Raw genomic sequence first — 19,404 nt, forward strand, 5'->3', positions numbered from 1 at the left:
CCCACTTCACGGTCTATTTCTGTTGTTCCCTTCTGGGAGGAGGTTTCAAAGAATTTATAGCAGATTCTGTAACAGCATTATTCCTTATGCCATCTTCTAAATTTGCAGGATTCTTTTCTTTTTCAGCCATGTATATTTATATATTAAAACTAGACTGTAATGTTTCTGTGTCATATGTGTGTGTGGGGGGGTATATGCATAATGGTATTTTTTTCGAGCGCTGAATGCAATGCAATTTCATTTTAATGTATGCTGATCAGTGTACATTAAAGTGACAATAAAGTTTCTATTCTATCCTATTCTAATTTTCACATCTGTTGTCTCCCCTACTTCAACTGTACAAATAGCTGTATAGCAAAGCAAAATCTATAGAATAAAAGATATTTTAATAAAGTAGCTCAAAACTCAACAATTTAAGCATAAACACAAAGTGATTCAACTAGAATGACTTTAGGGACTTCATTACATTTATGGAACAAAGCTGGATGTTATTGGCCCAGAAAACAGAAGGGACCGAAACGCAAACCTCCTACATTCACTCAAATGTGTTTTTTTTTTTAATTTAAAAGGCAACTGAACTATTTTTTTTCCTTGCAGAAGAAGAAAATATTTCACTTCCCATGCAAGAAGCTTCATCAGTTCTGACTGATCTTCTTGGATGAGAAGTGAAATGTTTTCTTCTTCTTCCTCAAGGAAAAACAGTCCAGTTGCCTTTTGAAGAAAAAAACATGACCTGGATAACTGAGAATCTCCACAGACACTCTTGCATTCACCTTTTCCAATAAGAAAGGAGTGATTCATAAAAGTAAAAACATGCCTATTTTCTTTTTATTCAAAGAAGTTCAGAGTGGAATATTTGTTCCCTAATGCCACCTGAGCAGACATCTTTATGAGGTTAGTAATTAAAGTCAAGTGCAGAATTTTTTTAATCTTATGGATTTAAATGTGGATACTCATAACCTTGGTCCAGCTGTTTAATTCTAATAGGACATCTATTCAACGTACTAGTGATTCTAGAATTAAGAGCATATTGTTGCAAGGAAAAGAAAAAGAAAATCATCAACTCGTGATCCTGGACTACCAGCTGTTAATATATATTTCTGATTAAGAAGTTTGGTTTAACATCTCTGAATTTTTCTTCTTTGGTTGATTTATTTTCATTCAGTGTCTTAGTATATTTTTGTTAGTTAAAATATAGTTATTATACACTGCAGCTAATTAATATTTGCTAGCACTATACATAGACTACAGTGAAAAAAGTGTTTCAACCAACCCAATGACCTCCAATCTTACTGGATTTTGCTCCAGAGCTTTAGCTATCTACATTTAACTGCTAATTTTTGCAGCCTTGTCCTGGGGGGGGGACATAGAAATTATGCCATATTTGTTTTCCCTCTTTTAATAACAATCTGAAAAATAATAACTAATTTCTACCACGTCAGAGAGAACAATCAGATTTCTCCTAGAAATCCTGGCTTGTAACTTTGCCCTCTCATCAAACTTCGGGTATTATAACAATAATTCCATGTACATTTGCTGAAGTCCTGAGTTCAAATGTGCATGACAGAAATATCCAAGGGTCGAAGTTGATTTTCATAGCTTTAGTATGCTACAATAATGTTAAACATGAAAGGGCACCAGAACTACAATTAAATAGAAACAACTGTAAACTGCTTTGAAAGTTTACAAATAAATGATATACATATAGTCTAAATAAATACACTAATACAAATTACATAACGTACTACAGTTTACTGAAAAAAAAACTATTTAATTTTATCTAGATGCAAGAAATATAGTTAAGGAACAAATGTTCTGTGGTGTTATATCATTACACGTCTTCTTTTGTCCGAGTAATCATTCTTTTGTGAGACAATATCTTAAATTCAGTGCTGTATTATTTTTAGATAAATTTTGTATACTAGATATTATCCTAAATGTGTTGAACATAGCCAGGAAAAAAAGTGGAAGAATAAGTCATCTTTGAGTATTACCTTTTGTAAGAAGCTGTCTTCAAACCAAAATTTTACTTGTCAAAAAACCCTAGACATTTCTTCAAAACTGTATGTTTTGCTGTGAAAATATTATCATTGTCTGAAATTATGTAAAACTCTAGATGATGAAATAGTTAATACTGTATCTTCATTTTATCTTTCAGTGACACATACAGTTTTAACTATTTTGTAATATATATTTGAAAAACATTGCTTAGAAAAATAGACATCAGTGCAAAGATGAATGAAATTATTTTAGGTTTACAGAAATGATACACAAGGTGGTTGAGATATTACAAGAACTGCAACAAGGTACATTTTTAAAAGAGAATCCTGGAACAATGTGAATAAACTCATTTAACATGCTTCTTGACTGTAACCTCAGAACCTAGATCAGTGGTTCTCAACCTTTCTAATGCCGCGACCCCATAATACAGTTCCCCATGTTGTGGTGACCCCCAACCACTTATACATCACCGGGTGCCAGGGGCGTGGCCAAAGGGGAAAAAAATGGCAGACAGCCTTGTTTGGCGACCCCCGTGAAATGGTCGTTCGACCCCAAATGGGGTCCCGATCCACAGGTTGAGAACCACTGACCTAGATCAATGATGGCGAACCTTTTAGAGACTGAGTGCCCAAGCTGCAACCCAAAACCCACTTATGCATCATCGAGTGCCGGGTGGGTGTGGCCCATTGGGTGGGCGTGGCTGCAGTGGTAAAGACAGACTGGGTGGGACTAAAAAGTTCAATCAATCAATTCCAACTCTGCAAGATCTTCTTTTTTCCCGCGAGAAGTTGAAATTGACTGATTGAACCTTTTTTTTTTTTGCACACGGCAGCGGAGGCCTAAAGCAAAAACGTTTTATAAAACCCAGCTGAAGGCCTAGGACTGGGGCAACGGTGCACATGCCCACAGAGAAGGCTCTGACTGCCGCCTCTGGCACCCGTGCCATAGGTTCGCCACCACTGATCCATCAGCCACAATCAGAACTGAACAATTTAAATTATGACAAAGATAGAATGAATGAAAAGCATGGGATCTATTAGTGACTCTACTTTGCACAGAAAGAATAAGAAATATTTAATTAAAAACAAATTGTTAACTGGAAACTTTAATAAATAATGGTATTCATTTTGTATTGTTTACACAAAAACAAGGAATTTCAATATATAACAATGATTTTTATAATATTTGATAACAGCAACAGTTGCATATAGTTAAAGAACCTTAATGAAAGCCATTTCTCTGGGAAAATTCAGAATTCTACAATACACTATCTATAGAGATTCTCAGTCACCGAGGTCTTTTCAAAAGGCAACTGGATTATGTTTTTTCCCTTGAGGAAAGAGTTGTTTTGCTTCTCATCCAAAAAGATTCATCTTCTTCCTGAAGGGACAAAACATGGTCCACTTGCCTTTTGAAAAAACACCTTTGCATATACAATAAACTGTTTTTGCTTTTTTTCTAAAATAAAGAATATCTAAATAAAATCTTTTGCTCTTAAACCTGAAATTCACCAAATAAAAAGAGAAACACACACATATCATTAGAATTGGAAAATGCAGGTGTTTTCCTCTGGAAATAAAATATGGAAAAAAAATAACATTACTCTTTTTTATTTGGTAAAATGATTTGAAAGGAATAATTGTTAATGCTTTTGTCTGCTTTTATGATGTAGCAATTTATTACCTCTATTGATCAAAATTAATTTTTATTTTAACTATGCATCGTTCCCCATGCAAGCTGTTTATGAAATCTCGGAAAGTATGAATAAAATACTTTTATTCTTTAAATATTAATAAATAATGTACTGTAGGATTATACATATATTGTATTTATTAAAACAAAATATTCAGAGATCTGGATATTCAATCAAATATGAATATACAGAAAAAAATAAATTATACTTTCATATTTGTATCACTAATCAATAGCAGATTAATTCTATGAGCTAATTACTCGTGTATTTAGCATCTCCCATTATTTCAATAATTTCAGGCTATTAAGTGTATAAACCGCAATGTGGACAGACATAAAATGACTAAATTGAATTGCCTAAAAATATTTCATCTTAATGCCATATACAATCTACATCAATTCTTTGAGCACCTATATTTTATTATAATTTTAAAAACTAAAGTTTTTTGTTACAACAAAGGCAAATATTGTATTTTTCTTCAAATATTAAATTTCTTGTAAAACCAAGACAAGTTTTCAAGAATGGTTTGTGCTTTATGTTTTGATTAAGATAAATAAAATAATCTACTGGTTAATCGGAGAGCTTGTGTGAACTACAACTCCTTAAATTATAATCTATTTTATTTACATTTGGGACCAGAATGTGTGGGAGGGCCTCAAGTGGTGGGGGGAGAGAAATTCGTCATCAGGCTGTAGGAATGAACTAAAATGAAGCTCCATGCCTGCAGCTTGACAAAGGATTTTCCATTCTTCATTGAAGTGCAGGAACAGAGCTTCAGGATTTTAACTCCATTTCTGCAGTCAACAGAGAATTTCTCTTCAGTGAATAGAGGGGAACCCTTTGTCAGGTTGAAAATCTCAGAGGGGGGGCATATAAACTCCATACAGAACTGAGATTCCCTCCAGCAGGAATTCTTTCAGCCAGTCCCAGAAACAAGGAGTCCTCTCAGCAGGCAGTAACAGCTTGGAAACTTCCCTGGTGGCTTTTTACTGACTTCCTGGGTAAGGGTAGAAAAGATTGCAAATGGCAATCATATGGTCTCTGTACATTTGATAATCAGTCGTAAACATGAATACGTTGCCAGGTACTCAAATCATGATCATGTGACCATGTGGGGCAGCACCTCTTTCTGAGGTCATAACTTGTCTTTAAAAGGTTAAACAACAACCTGTGACATAGTGGGTCATTGTTTCATAGATATTTCCTTACCAGATTTCTCATTGCCTTCAACAATGGTAGTAATATACTGAAAACTCCTTAAAATACAAGGAGATATTTAAATGTATCGGCCTTGAAAGTAGCCCATCTTGAATTGTATAGCACAATCAAACCTCAGAAACTGATCACAGGAAATGTTTTATAACATTGTTTATTATATCATAAAATGTTTTATGATAATTTTATGTGACAAAATGTTTTATAAAATTTGCCAAATTTCAATTACATGGGAGTCCATGGGATTTTAAATGCATTCTGTAAGATAGCCCATTTTAGGTACTTTGGCTGGAAATGTTTGCCTTATGACCATTTTGCCCAGGTAAAGGTTACAGACATGAGAGTTTTAACAGTATGTAGATTAAATAACTGTTTAGAAAATAGCAAGTACTGAATTATGTCCAACTGTACAATTTTGTTCATTTTCAAGTAGATAGTACAATTTTACCAAAGCTTATGCTAGTTTATGTTAATCTATTTAAGCTTGACCCACAAAATAAATCTGACCTTTACATTTCTGAAAAAAAAGCAAATAATATGCATGAGTAGTTAAATCTACGTATAAGAAAATCATTTGTTTGAAAGATACCTCTTCTATGAAATAACATTTCACATCATAAGGAAAGATTTTAAATATTGTTCCTGTGAAGGCAACTTTTTAACATGGGATGGTTTGAAATAAAATGTCATTCAGTATTAAAACTTAAGAGAAAATAACTAATAACTCACTTCCTCAATATAACTCATGAAATAAAAATTGATTTGTATGTTAGCATAAGAGATAGGCTGATGATATCTGAGGAAAAAATATATGGCTGGTTGAGCAACTAAACAATCAAATTGACTGAAGAGATCCTCCTGTAATGTTATAGTCTGTCAACTCATGCAAAATATATTCAGAGTTGTTGTTGTCATTATTATTCAAAATATTAGAAGGTACCCTAATTCATACAATACCTCTGATTAACTTGCATCTCAAGTTGCTGGATTTTTTCCAAAAGTTCTTTTTCAACAGCATCCCTCTGTAATTCAAATTCTTTAAGGGCATTTTGTACTGCATCTTCTTTTTCACAACTGAGTTTCTGTACCATCTCTTTCCTGTCTTGCTCATGGGTAGCTATTAATAGTTTCTTTTCTTCTACAAGTTTCTCAATGGTGTCTTCATATTTCTTCTGCTGTTCACACAAAGCTAAAAGCTCTTCTTTTTGTCTCTGTACAGCATTCATTTCTAATTCCAGCTTACCTTGCAATTCTTTAATTTGTTCTTCCAGGTTTTTTTCTGCTTCCAGTGCTTTCTGATGCAAGGAGGTTGTTTTATCCAATTCTATTCTAAGCAAATTTGCTTCTCCTTCATGCCTGTCAATTAATTCTGAAATGCAGTGATCTTTCTCAATTGTTATTAAAGTCCTCAGATCAGCTAAACCTACCTGATATTCATCATTACTAACTTGAATTATATGCTTTAATTTATCAGTCTCTTTTCTTAGCATTTCAGTTTCTTTGTTAACAAGGGTTCTGAGATTACTTTGCTGCTGAGTTTTGTTTGCTTCAATAAGTACTTTCATTTCATCTGCTTCTGCTTCTTTCAATGCAAGTTCAACTTCGAGCTTACATCTCCAGTCAGATAATTCAGAAACCTTAATCTTTAATTCCTCAATCTGTTGTTCTTTTTCATAGACATCAGCAGCATGAGATTCCTGCATTTTTTCAAGTTGGTGTTGATGTTCTTTTTTTAACTTCTCTAAACAATCATTGTGTTTGGCTATTAATTCTTCAAATTCTTGCATATGTCTAACATGTAGATTAGATTCCAATTCCTTTAGGTGATCTTGCTCCATAGTTTGACATTCTGCTTTCAAAAGTTGCAGTTTTCCCTCATTTTCAACGTTTAGTTTTTTCAAACTTTCTAATACTCTTTCACGTGACTCTGTCAGTTCCTTAATTTCATGATACAGCTTCTTCATTTGGCATTCCACTTCAATCAATTTCTGGTCTTTTTCATTTTGTAAGAACACAACTGCTTCCTTCTCATTCTTTACTATTTCAAATTCATTATCTTTGTCATGTAAAATTTCTTCAAGTTCTTTTAAGTCACAATTTAATTTAGCAATGTTTTTTTTGTTTTCTTCACTATCTTCAACTAAAATATTTATTTTACTTTCATATTCAGTTTTTATAGACTGTAGCTCTTTTTGATGCTTATCCTTTAAAGATTTTTCAAGAGAAAGTTTGACTTTCTCTATCATATTCCTTATTTCTACTGAAGTACATTTTAAAGAAGAAGAAAAGTTACACTGTTCTTTTTTTACAAATGTTCTAAAGTGGTAAAGGTCTTCTTTGATATTCATTAAATTTAACCGAGATTCTTGGGCAACATCTCTGCATTTGTCCATGTAAACATTTAGAACAGGATTTTCTAAAACTCCATCTTTTACACATATGTTTGGGTCTTGCATCCTCCTACTATCTATTGCATTGATAACTGAGGAATAGAGGGACTCTACCATCATTTCTGGACTTTGAGGATCACTTATCACATTTGGAGATGATGGATTTTCTTCTATTATAAACTCATTCACTGCAGACATAAAATCGGATTCTGGACTTTCGGCCAATGAGTCCAAATCTAAAGATCCTTGTTTAAGAGATTGCTCTATGTTTGGGTGGGCAATTGTTTCAAAATCAAATGTGTGAGCATCAATACTGTCTGGAGACAATTCTTCTAAAGGAGCTGGAGGACACACAGAAGGGCAAAGAGGACCCTGAAGACTGAGAGGTGATGGAGTTTTAGGAGAGGTAGCAATTGTTGTTCCTGTTGTATTTTCCATTCTTGGCGTAGTGATAGATTGTGGTGAGGCTTGACTGTTGGAAGCCTATAAGAATAAAAAGTAAGAGTTAAAATAGTATTCTTTCATCACAATTCCCAGTACAGTCTCCAAGTCAAATACACTAAGTCCCACACATACTATAGGGTTGATTAAGCCTTTTGTATCTTTTAGAGAAATGGCCATGCCTAAAAGCTCGTAACAGTTTAAAAGCAGCTACTCAACAGCAGGAGGAGCTTTTGTGAGAAAAAAAGAGGAAATCTAAGTGTATGCTAGAAAATGCTAATTTGGTAACATATCATAAGTCAGAACAGTCAGAGTTAAACTAATAGAAAATTATAAAAGAAAGTGCACTTATTATACTTAAAGACTTTTTAAAACCAAGGTATAATAGCTATATTGCATCAGATAACAATTTTATTAAGTGAAAGCATATAAATGATCAGTGAAATCTTTTATAAGTACAAACTAAATGTTACTGTATCAACTATGTTTAATAGAAAAGCCCAATAAACAAATAAGAGATAGTGTAATTATTTAGACTGATTATATAATAAATTGACAATATAGAAGGAAAAAAAAACAGTTCAGACACAGTATTTCCTTTTATTTTACTGTGGCACAAAATGCACATTACAACACCATACAATGAAAGTATGGATATACATATCTATGTGGTGTAAAACATAACACATGGAAAAGCTAAATATAAATACACCTGAGCATCTATTTTCAAATTCAAGTATTATACCCATAAAGCTGTTAGCCTTTTGTAGGCTCTAAAAACCTGAGTATATTCCCAAGCCTGGGTGCTAAATGCATCAAGAGCCCTGTTTCCTGGCTCTATTATTAACTGGCCAAGTATCTTGGTTGCTATATATATTTATTTGTTGGATTTCCCCCCCCCAAAATTTTTTGTATTGTTTTAAAATACATTTATTGTTTTAATTATAGTATAGTTTTTGAACTATAAGCTTCCCAATCATTGCTTGAGATGGGTGGCTATAGAAATTGAACAAATAAATAAATAAAACTAATTACATCTATCCATATGCCAATTCTAATAAAATCCTAAGCTGCTGTGCTTTTCTAAATTTGTAGTTAAAAAATCCAGTTTGGAATAAAAACTAGAGGATGATCTGATACTTTCCAATTCACAATTACAGAAATGACCAGGAAAGAGTCTTCTTAAAAATAGAAACAGAAATGCAAGAATCCCTGAAAGAGTTTAAGACTGCTGAGGCAAACTTTTCCAAGGAATCTCATTATCCTGAAAATCTTACATTTATGTACGTTAACGCAGGTACACATGAATCTACTAGTATACAAACACATCACTTTAAGTAATGTAATAAAATTGTTCTGGAAACTGTTCTAACATTTTAAACTGGGATGTCAATATGACATCCAGATCTTACTAAATTCCAATGTACGTCAAGTCTAGCATGCAAATAATAATGGGAAATGCAGTCAACAACATCTGGAAGGCCACAATTGAATAATTTAAGTACCACAAATTATAAAGGGAATTGTGCTTTTCTCTAAAAATAACCCCTTAGCTACAATTAAACACACGACCCGTGGATGTATATGAACCTCCATTATTAAAGATTATATATATATCCCAAATTATGGCATCCTAACAATCACAGTACTTATTCTGAAATGACTACATTCCCCAGAAGGGATTGGTACATTATTTGAAGGTGCTGGAGACTTATAGCTCCTTTGTAAACACCATATAGAAACTGTGGTGAGGATTTCATTTATCTCTATTTGGTGTACCAATTAGGGCCCCACTTGAACCAGGATTCCCCAGCAACAGTAACTGACATCTTAATCAACAACCAGTTGGACTAATGCATTATCCTCTCTATGAGGCTAGCTTTTCATAAGCAGGGTAAAAAAGATATTTTATTGCATTATGCTTTTGGCCTAAGATGAAGGATGGCAGTTTACCAGGATTGCTTTAATAGGAATTCAGTTGTATTAACTGTGGTTTGTTCTAACTCATTAATTTTTCTTCTGTTGGAACAAATAAAACTCAAAATCCCATAAATAATTGTGGGAGAGTTGTTAGAGCAGCCACATAATCTCAAAAAAAGATGTAATCGATTTAAGGATTTACCATGAGGCATTACTTGAACAATCTAGAGCAGTCTGAACACTCTTTTTCCTTCTGAATTCTGAATGGAAGAAATATTAATTATCAACACCATTTTTAAAAGAGTCTTTCGAAATCTGTATTTTCATTATGCGGAGCAGTAGTGTGCAAGTGAGTGCCAGTCATAATATTATATCCTTCCATTGGTTAATTGTACACCACATTACATATTCCAGTATAGAACTGTTCTGGAGAGACCAACATTCCCAAACAAACTTTTTATACTGTGGGAGACAGATGTAAAGAAAAAGTCTAGATGCTATAGTTTTCTTATAAATATAGCTAGTCCTTGATTTACAACCACAACTTTGACTGGAATTTCCATCATAAATCATAATAGTTGCAAAGCAGTCATTACATGACCAAACCCAATTGTATGCTCATTTCTACTGTGGTCATTAAACAAATTATTATTAAACGACTTTGGCTTCCCCACTTGATGTTCCTTGTTAGAAACTGGCTGGAAAGGCTGCAAATTGCAATCACATGCCTGCAAAAAGCTTCAACCAATAATAAATGTGTGCCTGTTGCCAAGTCCTGAATTATGACCATGTGATTGCAAGGATGATGCAATGTTCACAACTTTGAGGACAGGTCATAAATCACTTTTTTTGAGGCAGTTATAGCTTTGTACCATTGTTAAATCAATGGCTTTAAATCAAGGACTATCTGCCTCTTCATGGCTCTATGGAATGAACACAGGATATCTACAGAGGGACATTCCCAAGCCATCAAGAGTGGTGCTGAGCTGACATGGACTACTGAACCTGATTTTCCACATCTTTTCTTTTCAGGACTTGCCAGTCAAGAATTCAGAAGCCAGTGGCTGTGATTTCTAATCCCGTCTAATCCCGGCATGAAAGTGGGCTGAGTGACTTTAGGCCAGTTGCTTTTTCTCAGCCCAACTCACCATACACAGTAGTTGTTTTGGAGGAAATAATAGGAGGAAGGAATATTAGATATATTTCCTGCTTTGAGTTATTTATAGAAACAATAAAGGGAGCGGGGATAATAAATAGGGGATAGAGAGTGTCCTTTGAGCAATACCCTTTGAACAATGCATTGGATTCAATTCAAACTTTAATGATTTTATTGTAGAATTAAATACCACAAAGGTCTGATGTTTTGCTCTTTCACAAAATCACATATATCACTCAGTTATACCTTTTGTTCATTCAGCAAATCCGTAATGGTCTGGGACATTTCATCCAAACTTTGTGCTGCTTTGACAAGGTTATGTAAAGCAAGTACATGCTGGTGGAGAGGTTCAAAATCACAAAGTATGGGTACCCTTAAAAGTACAATAAAGAATTTAAATTGATTATGCTTATCAAATAATAAATTATATTACAATCACATTGTAGAACAATTAATTGCAAGGCTTCTGCCTTGATTATTACAATTTAAGGATATCATTTCTTATTTGACTCTACCATTCATTTTGATGCCACTGTTAAATCCTGAATTCCAAGCTTAGCTAAACCAGGTCATAGAATAGATTGTATAATAAAATGCTGGAAAACTTCAGCAAACAAACTATTCTATTTCTCTATTTATACTTTGAAAACACCTTTTGTTAAGTTTAATCAGAAAAGAATCTGAAATTAGTCCAAAAGGTGGTATTCTTTAAATGTTAAGTTAATACTTCATGTGATCTTGATTCTATCCCTCTGTTAATGTAGCCCAGCACTGTGTTGGCTTTTTTGGCAGCTGCAGTACACTGCTGGCTCATATTTAAGTGATTGTCCACTAGGACTCGGAGATCCCTCTCATAGTTACTACTATTGAGCAAGGTACCCCCTACACTATGCCTGTATATTTGGTTTTTCTTGCCTAAATGTAGAACCTTACATTTTCACCATTGAATTTCATTTTGTTAGATAGCGCTCAATGTTCAAGTCTGTCCAGATCCTCCTGTATCTTAAGCCTGTATTCTGGAGTGTTGGCTATTCCTGCCAGCTTGGTGTCATCTGCAAATTTGATGATTTCCCCATCTATCCCCTCATCCAAATTGTTGATGAAGATGTTGAAGAGCACTGGGTCCAGAACAGAGCCCTGGGGCATCCCACTACACACTTCCCTCCATGTAGATGCAGTTCCTTTGAGGACCACACGCTGAGTACGGCCAGTCAGCCAGCTATGAATCCATCTGGTGGTGATGCTGTCTAACCCACATTTTTCTACCTTATTGATTAGTAAGTTGTGATCTACTTTATCAAATGCCTTACTGAAGTTCAAGTAAATTATATCCACAGCCTTCCTCTGATCCACTAATTTTGTCACTTGGTCAAAGAATGCAATAAGATTTGTCTGGCATGATCTGTTTTTGACAAACCTATGTTGGCTTTTAGTAATAACTTTGTTTGCCTGTAGGTGTTCGCTGATTCATTGCTTGATTATTTTTTCCAGAATCTTCCCAGGTATTGAGGTCAGGCTGATAGGTCTGTGATTTCCTGGATCCATTTTTTTCCCCTTTTTTTAAGATGGGAACTACATCAGCTCTTTTCAAGTCCTCTCGTAGTTTCCCAGTGCTCCAGGATCTTTGAAAAATATAGTTCAGTGGTTCTGAGATCACATCTGCCAGTTCCTTGAGAACCTTGGAGTGTAATCCATCTGGTCCTGGTGATTTGAACTCATCTAGGCTAGACAGGCGCTCACTTACCATTTTCTTGCCTATCTTAATTTGTGTTTCTATTCTGTTTTTTTATGGCACTATTTTTGATTGGTTGGTCTGTTTTTTTCCCTTTGTGTAAAGACAGATGCAAAAAATGAGTTAAATAGTTCTGCTTTCTCCCTGTTGCTTTTCACCTTCTTGCCACTTTCACCTGCTAATGGACCTTTACTTTTCCTTCACTTTTTTCTTGTTTTTTTTTTTACATTTGTGTGTGTGTGTGTGAGTGTGTTTAATTAAATTTACTGTGGCTGTGTATTCAAAAATATTATTGATGAAATATTTAGCCTACATGTAAATGGCTGTAGAATATAAATCTATGTAAATAACAAAACAAGAATACAGTAATGTTTCTCTCTTATATTTATTGCTCAGAATTTCTTACATGGATTTTTTTCTCTTTTGAAATTAGTCCCAATTCACAAATCTGATATGCAGACATTTTAATCTGATTATAAATATGCTACATAAATAGTGTTTTAATATTTATAGAGAGTATGGAAATCTGTATCTTTTTGGTTAGCAGCGTATTCATGAACCAGAAAGGGAGGGGAAAAAACTTGTTTTTCTCTATTATTATCTCCAATTGTATTTCTTAATGGCTATCTACTGCAGAAGTTTTTTATTTCAGCTAATTAAAATAATACCTTACCTGAGTAATGGTTGTACTTCTGAAGGACAAAAGGATTGAAGAAACTGCAAATCTGATAATGAAATATCAGGAAGTTCACCATCAAATCTGCGAGGTTTTCGAGTCTATAAATAAAAAAGAAATGTATACATGATTAAAATAGGCAAACATTGAAACACACAAAATCTGTAAACAGCTGCTCAATAGCTGCGTGTATACGTTGTTCTAATTTAGAGTTTTAATCTGAAAGATCATTTTTTAAAAATGGATTTTATCAATAATTCCATTCTCATAGTCATGAATGGATATCATTCCATCTGGAAACAATTCTCTCTTCAATACTCCAGTCTGCTCTGGAGGATTGGAGGAACTACCAGACATAATATGAGACATTCATGAAGCTTTAAGAGAGAGAGTGGTGTCCTATTGAGCAAACAAGTCTTTTGGTATTATCTTATTTGTGATAAAGCAGATTAGAAATGCCATTCACAGATACTATTAATGGAGAAGTATTATACAAAATATTTTGGAAAATGAATATTAATACAGAGATTATAGAATTGACTACATTTTACATTATATTAAATGTAGAAAGCACTATCAGATATGTGGTTATTAAACCTGTTGCTATTAAAAATGATGCAATTGATTATATAACTGATGGACAGTAACAGTTCTTTACTGCTAAATGTCTATGGTGATTCTTAGTCATCCAGGTCATAGTTATCCCAAAAATGCTTTTTCATGATGCAACTGGACTTTCTTGCTTTTCTTTGAAGATGTTTCACTTCTCATCCAAGAAGCTTCTTCAGCTCTGACTGGATAGTGGGGAATGGAAAGATTTATACTCCTGCAGACAGCTGTTCATTTGCATTCTTTTAACAAGTTATTAAAGCTGTAAGTCCACATTTTGGACAGAGAGGACCGTTGGTTTGAAAGAGGAGTCGAAGTGGCCATCTATGTCAAAACTGAAAGCCTTCTCTCAACAGAGGGGAGGGATCTGACATCATCTATCCCCAGTCTACAACACAGTCCTTTCAACAGTTCCAAGAAGGCTCCACACCCATCTGCACTACTCAGGTGACCCTGAAGACATAAATAACTCGCTAAAAAAATGCAAACGAACAGCTGTCTGCAGTAGTATAAATCTTTCCATTCCCCACCATCCAGTCAGAGCTGAAGAAGCTTCTTGGATGAGAAGCAAAACATCTTCTAAGAAAAAGAAAGAAAGCCCAGTTGCCTTGTGAAAAAGCATCCTTGGAATTCTTTACTGCTAAATACCATATAATTCAAAATAGTCCACATCAAAGGAAAATAAATCTGACTTTATATTCTCTTAGGATCTGAATTACTGTAATTATATAGGAAATATATTTAAGTTACTGTAGATAGGTCAGTGAAAATAAGTAACACAGTTCTAAATTTTGTAAGAGTATCCAAGCAAATGAATATGAATAGTAGCAGGTTGTTTACCTCTTGTAATAAATATATTATCCAAATATGTAGTACCATCTCACAGAGATGTGTACTATAGAAAGCTACAAAAAGCCCCAGAGAGTTCTAACATAAATGAGATTAATTCAGAAATTTGATCAGTCTTAACAGGGAGATCTAAAAGTGTCCCTGTTGACCATCTGCCAGCAAGGGGAAAAGGAGAGAGGAACAATCCTATCCCATTTCTATGGTATTTGTTTAAGCTCAGTTATTTAAGTTATTAGTCTTCCCTCTCATCATGTGAAGGGTCATCAACATGTAAACGTTGATCACATATTTTAAAAAGTGATAATCAAGTTTTATATCTTTTCTATTCAGTTTTCACAGTATAAGATTTTGTTACTTATTGCAGAAAATTAGTCAAAACTACCATAAATATGAATTAGCTATTCATAGTTATTTAAAACCATATACAGTACAAATGAACATAATACCAATTAATATTTTAAAATATTTTACAGCAATCTATATTATTAATAAAAGAAATGCAACAAGAGATTATTGTATTAAAAGCTTATATATTTCTTACTTACAAGTTTGCCAATACTGTATGTACCTATAGGCTTCTTCCCAGGAGGCTATTTATTTAAAACTCTTAGAAAAGAACTATATTTTTTCATTTTAAAAAAAAGATAAAATACTCACACAAAAGGATGGTGGCCAGGCATCAAGGCCCCTGAACAAACGATTTCTTAAGAAAGATTTCCCTATTCAAAGAAATAAAGGTTGCTCTTTTTATTCACGTATAAGACAATCTGTTAATATGAAAGAACACTATATTAACTATTTCTAGGGAAAGTAAGTATTCACTTTGCTCAAATTTCAAGACTGAAGTTGAACAACTTTTCAAGAAAAAGTGTGAAGGCCTCAAAAGGCAAAAATGGAAGCAGAAAGATCAAAATATTTTCAATACAAAAGCATATGAATATTTGTATAATAAAGCTGGCAGAAGAGACATTTTATTAATAGTACAAAGGAAACATCCCTCTTTAAGTATTAAAGCATTAATCAAAGTATTAAACCTCTGGTGTAATTGTTGGTCAAAGCTTTGTCAGAATGACAATGCAGGTGGGATTGCCAGACAAATGAAGTGGCTGGGAGAGACACATCCATGCAGACAATTAGGAAAGCTATCTAATCAGCTATCCCAAGACTTGTAGAGAAAATGGCTGCTTTAATACTTTTAAGATAGGCATATCAAACTGCCGGCCCGCAGGCTGGATATGTCACTCCGAAACTGTGCCCACCCCATTGCCGGCAATGGGGGAAAAGTTGCAATACGTCATGCGACGTCATATGACGTTGTGAGTTTGACATGCCTGATTTAAGAGATGTTTTCCTTATGCTTCAGCACTTTGTGAAGTGCTCCCTTTTAATGCTTAACAAACACTAATATTTCTTTATTTAACCAAGAGATCTCCTTCCTTTTTTAAAAAAAAAATCATTTTGATTATAGAGATATTTTGCCTGGGCCTGGAATTGAAACACACATTTTAGGCAGAAGTATTTTAAGATGGGAAGAGAAGGGGAAAAGCTAGGGTGATAGTGGCTAAGGGGAAATAGGTAAACAAAAGCATAGAGGAGATAAGAAATGGCAAGCAGGGCAGGTGGATATGCTACACTAGAACTCAAGGACAGTGGCATAAGTTTGCTAAAGGTGGTGGAGAAAGGAAAACACCAGAAAGACTGGGGTGATGAGCAGGCCACTGACCTTCCATTCAAATATAACAAATACAACCAGACTTCCTGCCCCTCCTCCTATTGCTATATGATACTTAAAGGGTAGTGATAGTTAAGGGTAGATAGAGAAAAAAAGGCACTGGGAAAATCTGTGGGCAGATCACTACACAGGCCACGTGAAGGAGAGATGACATTTCAGCCTTGCCCTAAATTGCCCCGTGTGACTCCTCTGGAATTTATCTTAGCCAAAACTTGGAACAACCAAAATGTTCCTGGTTTCAATTTGGGCAAATTTCTAAGTCACAATATGTTTGTTTCAGGATTGAAACAAAACATATTTTCCATTTATCACAGCCTTCTCATAAGTATTATATTCTTTTATTTCAAAATATAAAGATATTTGAAGAAAGAAAAAAGTAAAGCATTTAACAAATATGCCTGCTTAGTTAAAAAGCTAAGTTCTAGTCTTAACTCTAACCACAATTCTAATTATTTACCTGATTTGCTACACAACACTATAATTTTCACTACAGCACTAAAATAATACGCAGGAGAAATGAGACAAACTGTGCAAGCTAAGTCACAGAATTATAAAATAAAGCAGCTTTTATTTCTCCCACCAGTTCTTTCTTATTGTTTAGGACCAGATCTAGGCCAGACAATCCATCATCTCATCAAGTTTTTGGAAAATGAAATAATAAGACCACAGAAGAAATGGGAGTTGCATTCAGTCAAGTTGGCTTTTAAAAGGGTATCCACAGTAGCTGAGATCTACCATCATCATGTTGCTCCTCTCTAAAAAGTTCTAAAATTATCCAGATCTGCCTGACATGCATATCCTCATAATATCAATGGTTTTTTTAACCTCACTGACCAAATCTTCATGTTCATATTTCTGCTTTTCCAGATGTGTGCTTCCCCCAATGCTCTTCTCCCCCCCTCACTTTTAACTAGCCTACTTCTTTTTAAATAAGTTATACCCTATTCCAGTTATCCATGTCTACTAAATCATACTTGCTCTTCCGCATTAAAACTTGTGGTTGTCTTTATCTGTCTCCACATTCTGAGCACTTTTATGACACCTTAGAAACCATGTAAGCCATATAATCTGGCCTATTCTTCTTGGTGTTTGTATTATCATTATTAAGGTGCTTCTATATCCTGTGTTATTAGTATTGTTCCATACCCAGTGCCCAATGTTGCAATTTCAGTCTTTTCTGAACTCTCTTTTTCTAATGGATTGGGGCCAGAATTGCAGAACAAATTCTTCCCAGCACATTTCAGGTACAACTCATCATCCATCACCACAAAAATATACTGCATGACTGAAGAATATAATTCATTCTCACTAGCACCATTTCTATATATCATGTCTTATTCACTTTCAGTATCCTCTCTCTTAATGGATCACACACCTTTAATAGGAGAAAAGTGAAGAGAATACTATTCATGATCCCAGCTTCATTTTCTAGCACAGTCCTGAAATAAGAGGTTAGACTAGAAGAAAGTGCCCAGGACAATGTAGCACAGGATAGTCAGATGATGAGGAGAAATGGCTGCCCTTTACCTTTTTCTCTCTCACATGCAAACACTCCCAACACCTTTTGTCAATAATGTGACTGCATGACCGAGGCCAGGCTTATGAATAATTGTGACTTGTACATACACACTTAGTTTGGGTGAGTCATGACATAACATTGATTCAATAAAACTGTTAGACTTCACATCAAACATAGAATAATCTTTACTCTTCAGGAATACTGCTGTTAAAAGTCAGAGCTTCATTGAGTCAGCATAATATTCAGCAGACCAGAAAACATACATATTCAAAAGATCTGTTACTTTCAAACATAAAAATGAAGGTGTATGTATGTTTGTCTCCAGGATCCATTGTCAATAGGGTTTAAATTCTAATTTTTTTCCCTGACCTGTTCCACGTCAATGGAGTCTTGCTCAATCTTTTCCAGCCTTGCATTTGTTCAAGGTTTACATAATAGTTCTGTCTGGCAGGATACCGCTAATTCCCACCTTGGCAGCTTCAAATCTTACAAAAATCATCATATGTTATAATTATGCTGCACATAATTGGGTATAATATAAAAATCAACACTAATTTATTCAAGATACACATTTCTTCTAATGTTATAATGATGTTTGTGCCATTTTAGCTTGAGAGGAGAGAAAAAATTACAATACTTACTAAATAATTTTCCAAAAGATTCCCTTTTGGCTTTTTCTGCATCATAAAGATGTTTACCATCTTTTACTAATGCACCAGCCCACTATAAAAAAATAATAATAATTAAACACAAATGTACAAACACATTTTCTCTATAAAGCAAAAGATATTAGACACAAATTTATAAAATATTTTAGGTTTAAATTATTTACTCAAGTTACTTACCTCTCTGTAGTGTTTCACAAACATTTTTCTTCTTACAACTTCAACAACTGCCAAACAGTACATCTGTGGGACATTACTGAGCTTTTCTACAATTTTCACTCTTTCTAGCAGCTCTGTTACAAGGCGAAGCAATGCTTGTAGTTTCTCTCCATCTTGGTCAGCATGAAGCATGACGAAGCAGCACCACCTACAGAATAGGTGAAAATAGGTGAATTTGGACTGGTGATTGAAAGAAAAATTCTCTACTGAATAGGTATTTGTTAAATATATACCTTATCTTTACTCAAGGGGCTCATGAAGACAGGTTTCATATTCCCAAAACTATTTTTTTCCACAACAACAAATCTGTGAGGCAAATTGGATTAAGAAGTACTGACCAGCCTGTAGCCACTCAAAAGAACTGTCTCTTCTAATAATTGCCAACCAGGTATTTGCTTATTTATGATTTGAAAGCTTTATAAACCGCTCAGTCACAGAATATTTCTGATAGGTTACATCATTAAAATGCAATTAAAATCAAAGCAAATAAACTCACCTAAGAATGTAACTGCATTCTACAGATACCTATTAAAATCCATATCATTCAAATTTCTAATGTGAATCTGGATTTTGTTCAACTGTTCAAA

At 34.2% G+C, this 19,404-nt stretch overlaps 1 protein-coding gene across 4 annotated transcripts in view; it reads right to left on the reverse strand.

The window, feature by feature from the left end:
* RB1CC1 (RB1 inducible coiled-coil 1) overlaps positions 1–19,404 on the reverse strand; it is a 58,374-nt gene that overhangs the window by 10,450 nt on the left and 28,520 nt on the right. For all 4 annotated transcript variants that reach the window (XM_039351370.1, XM_039351369.1, XM_039351368.1 and 1 more), the window contains 6 exons: positions 18,779–18,965; positions 18,575–18,656; positions 15,340–15,401; positions 13,222–13,325; positions 11,063–11,189; positions 5,867–7,782 (listed from right to left, as the gene is read on the reverse strand). In XM_039351370.1, the coding sequence (XP_039207304.1) occupies positions 5,867–7,782; positions 11,063–11,189; positions 13,222–13,325; positions 15,340–15,401; positions 18,575–18,656; positions 18,779–18,965 (2,478 nt within the window). The remainder of the gene's footprint in view (positions 1–5,866; positions 7,783–11,062; positions 11,190–13,221; positions 13,326–15,339; positions 15,402–18,574; positions 18,657–18,778; positions 18,966–19,404) is intronic.

The sequence above is a fragment of the Crotalus tigris genome, unplaced genomic scaffold (assembly GCF_016545835.1).
Source record: "Crotalus tigris isolate CLP2741 ecotype Arizona unplaced genomic scaffold, ASM1654583v1 scf7180000018371.15429387391:27106975, whole genome shotgun sequence".
Classification (NCBI taxonomy): Eukaryota; Metazoa; Chordata; class Lepidosauria; order Squamata; family Viperidae; genus Crotalus; species Crotalus tigris.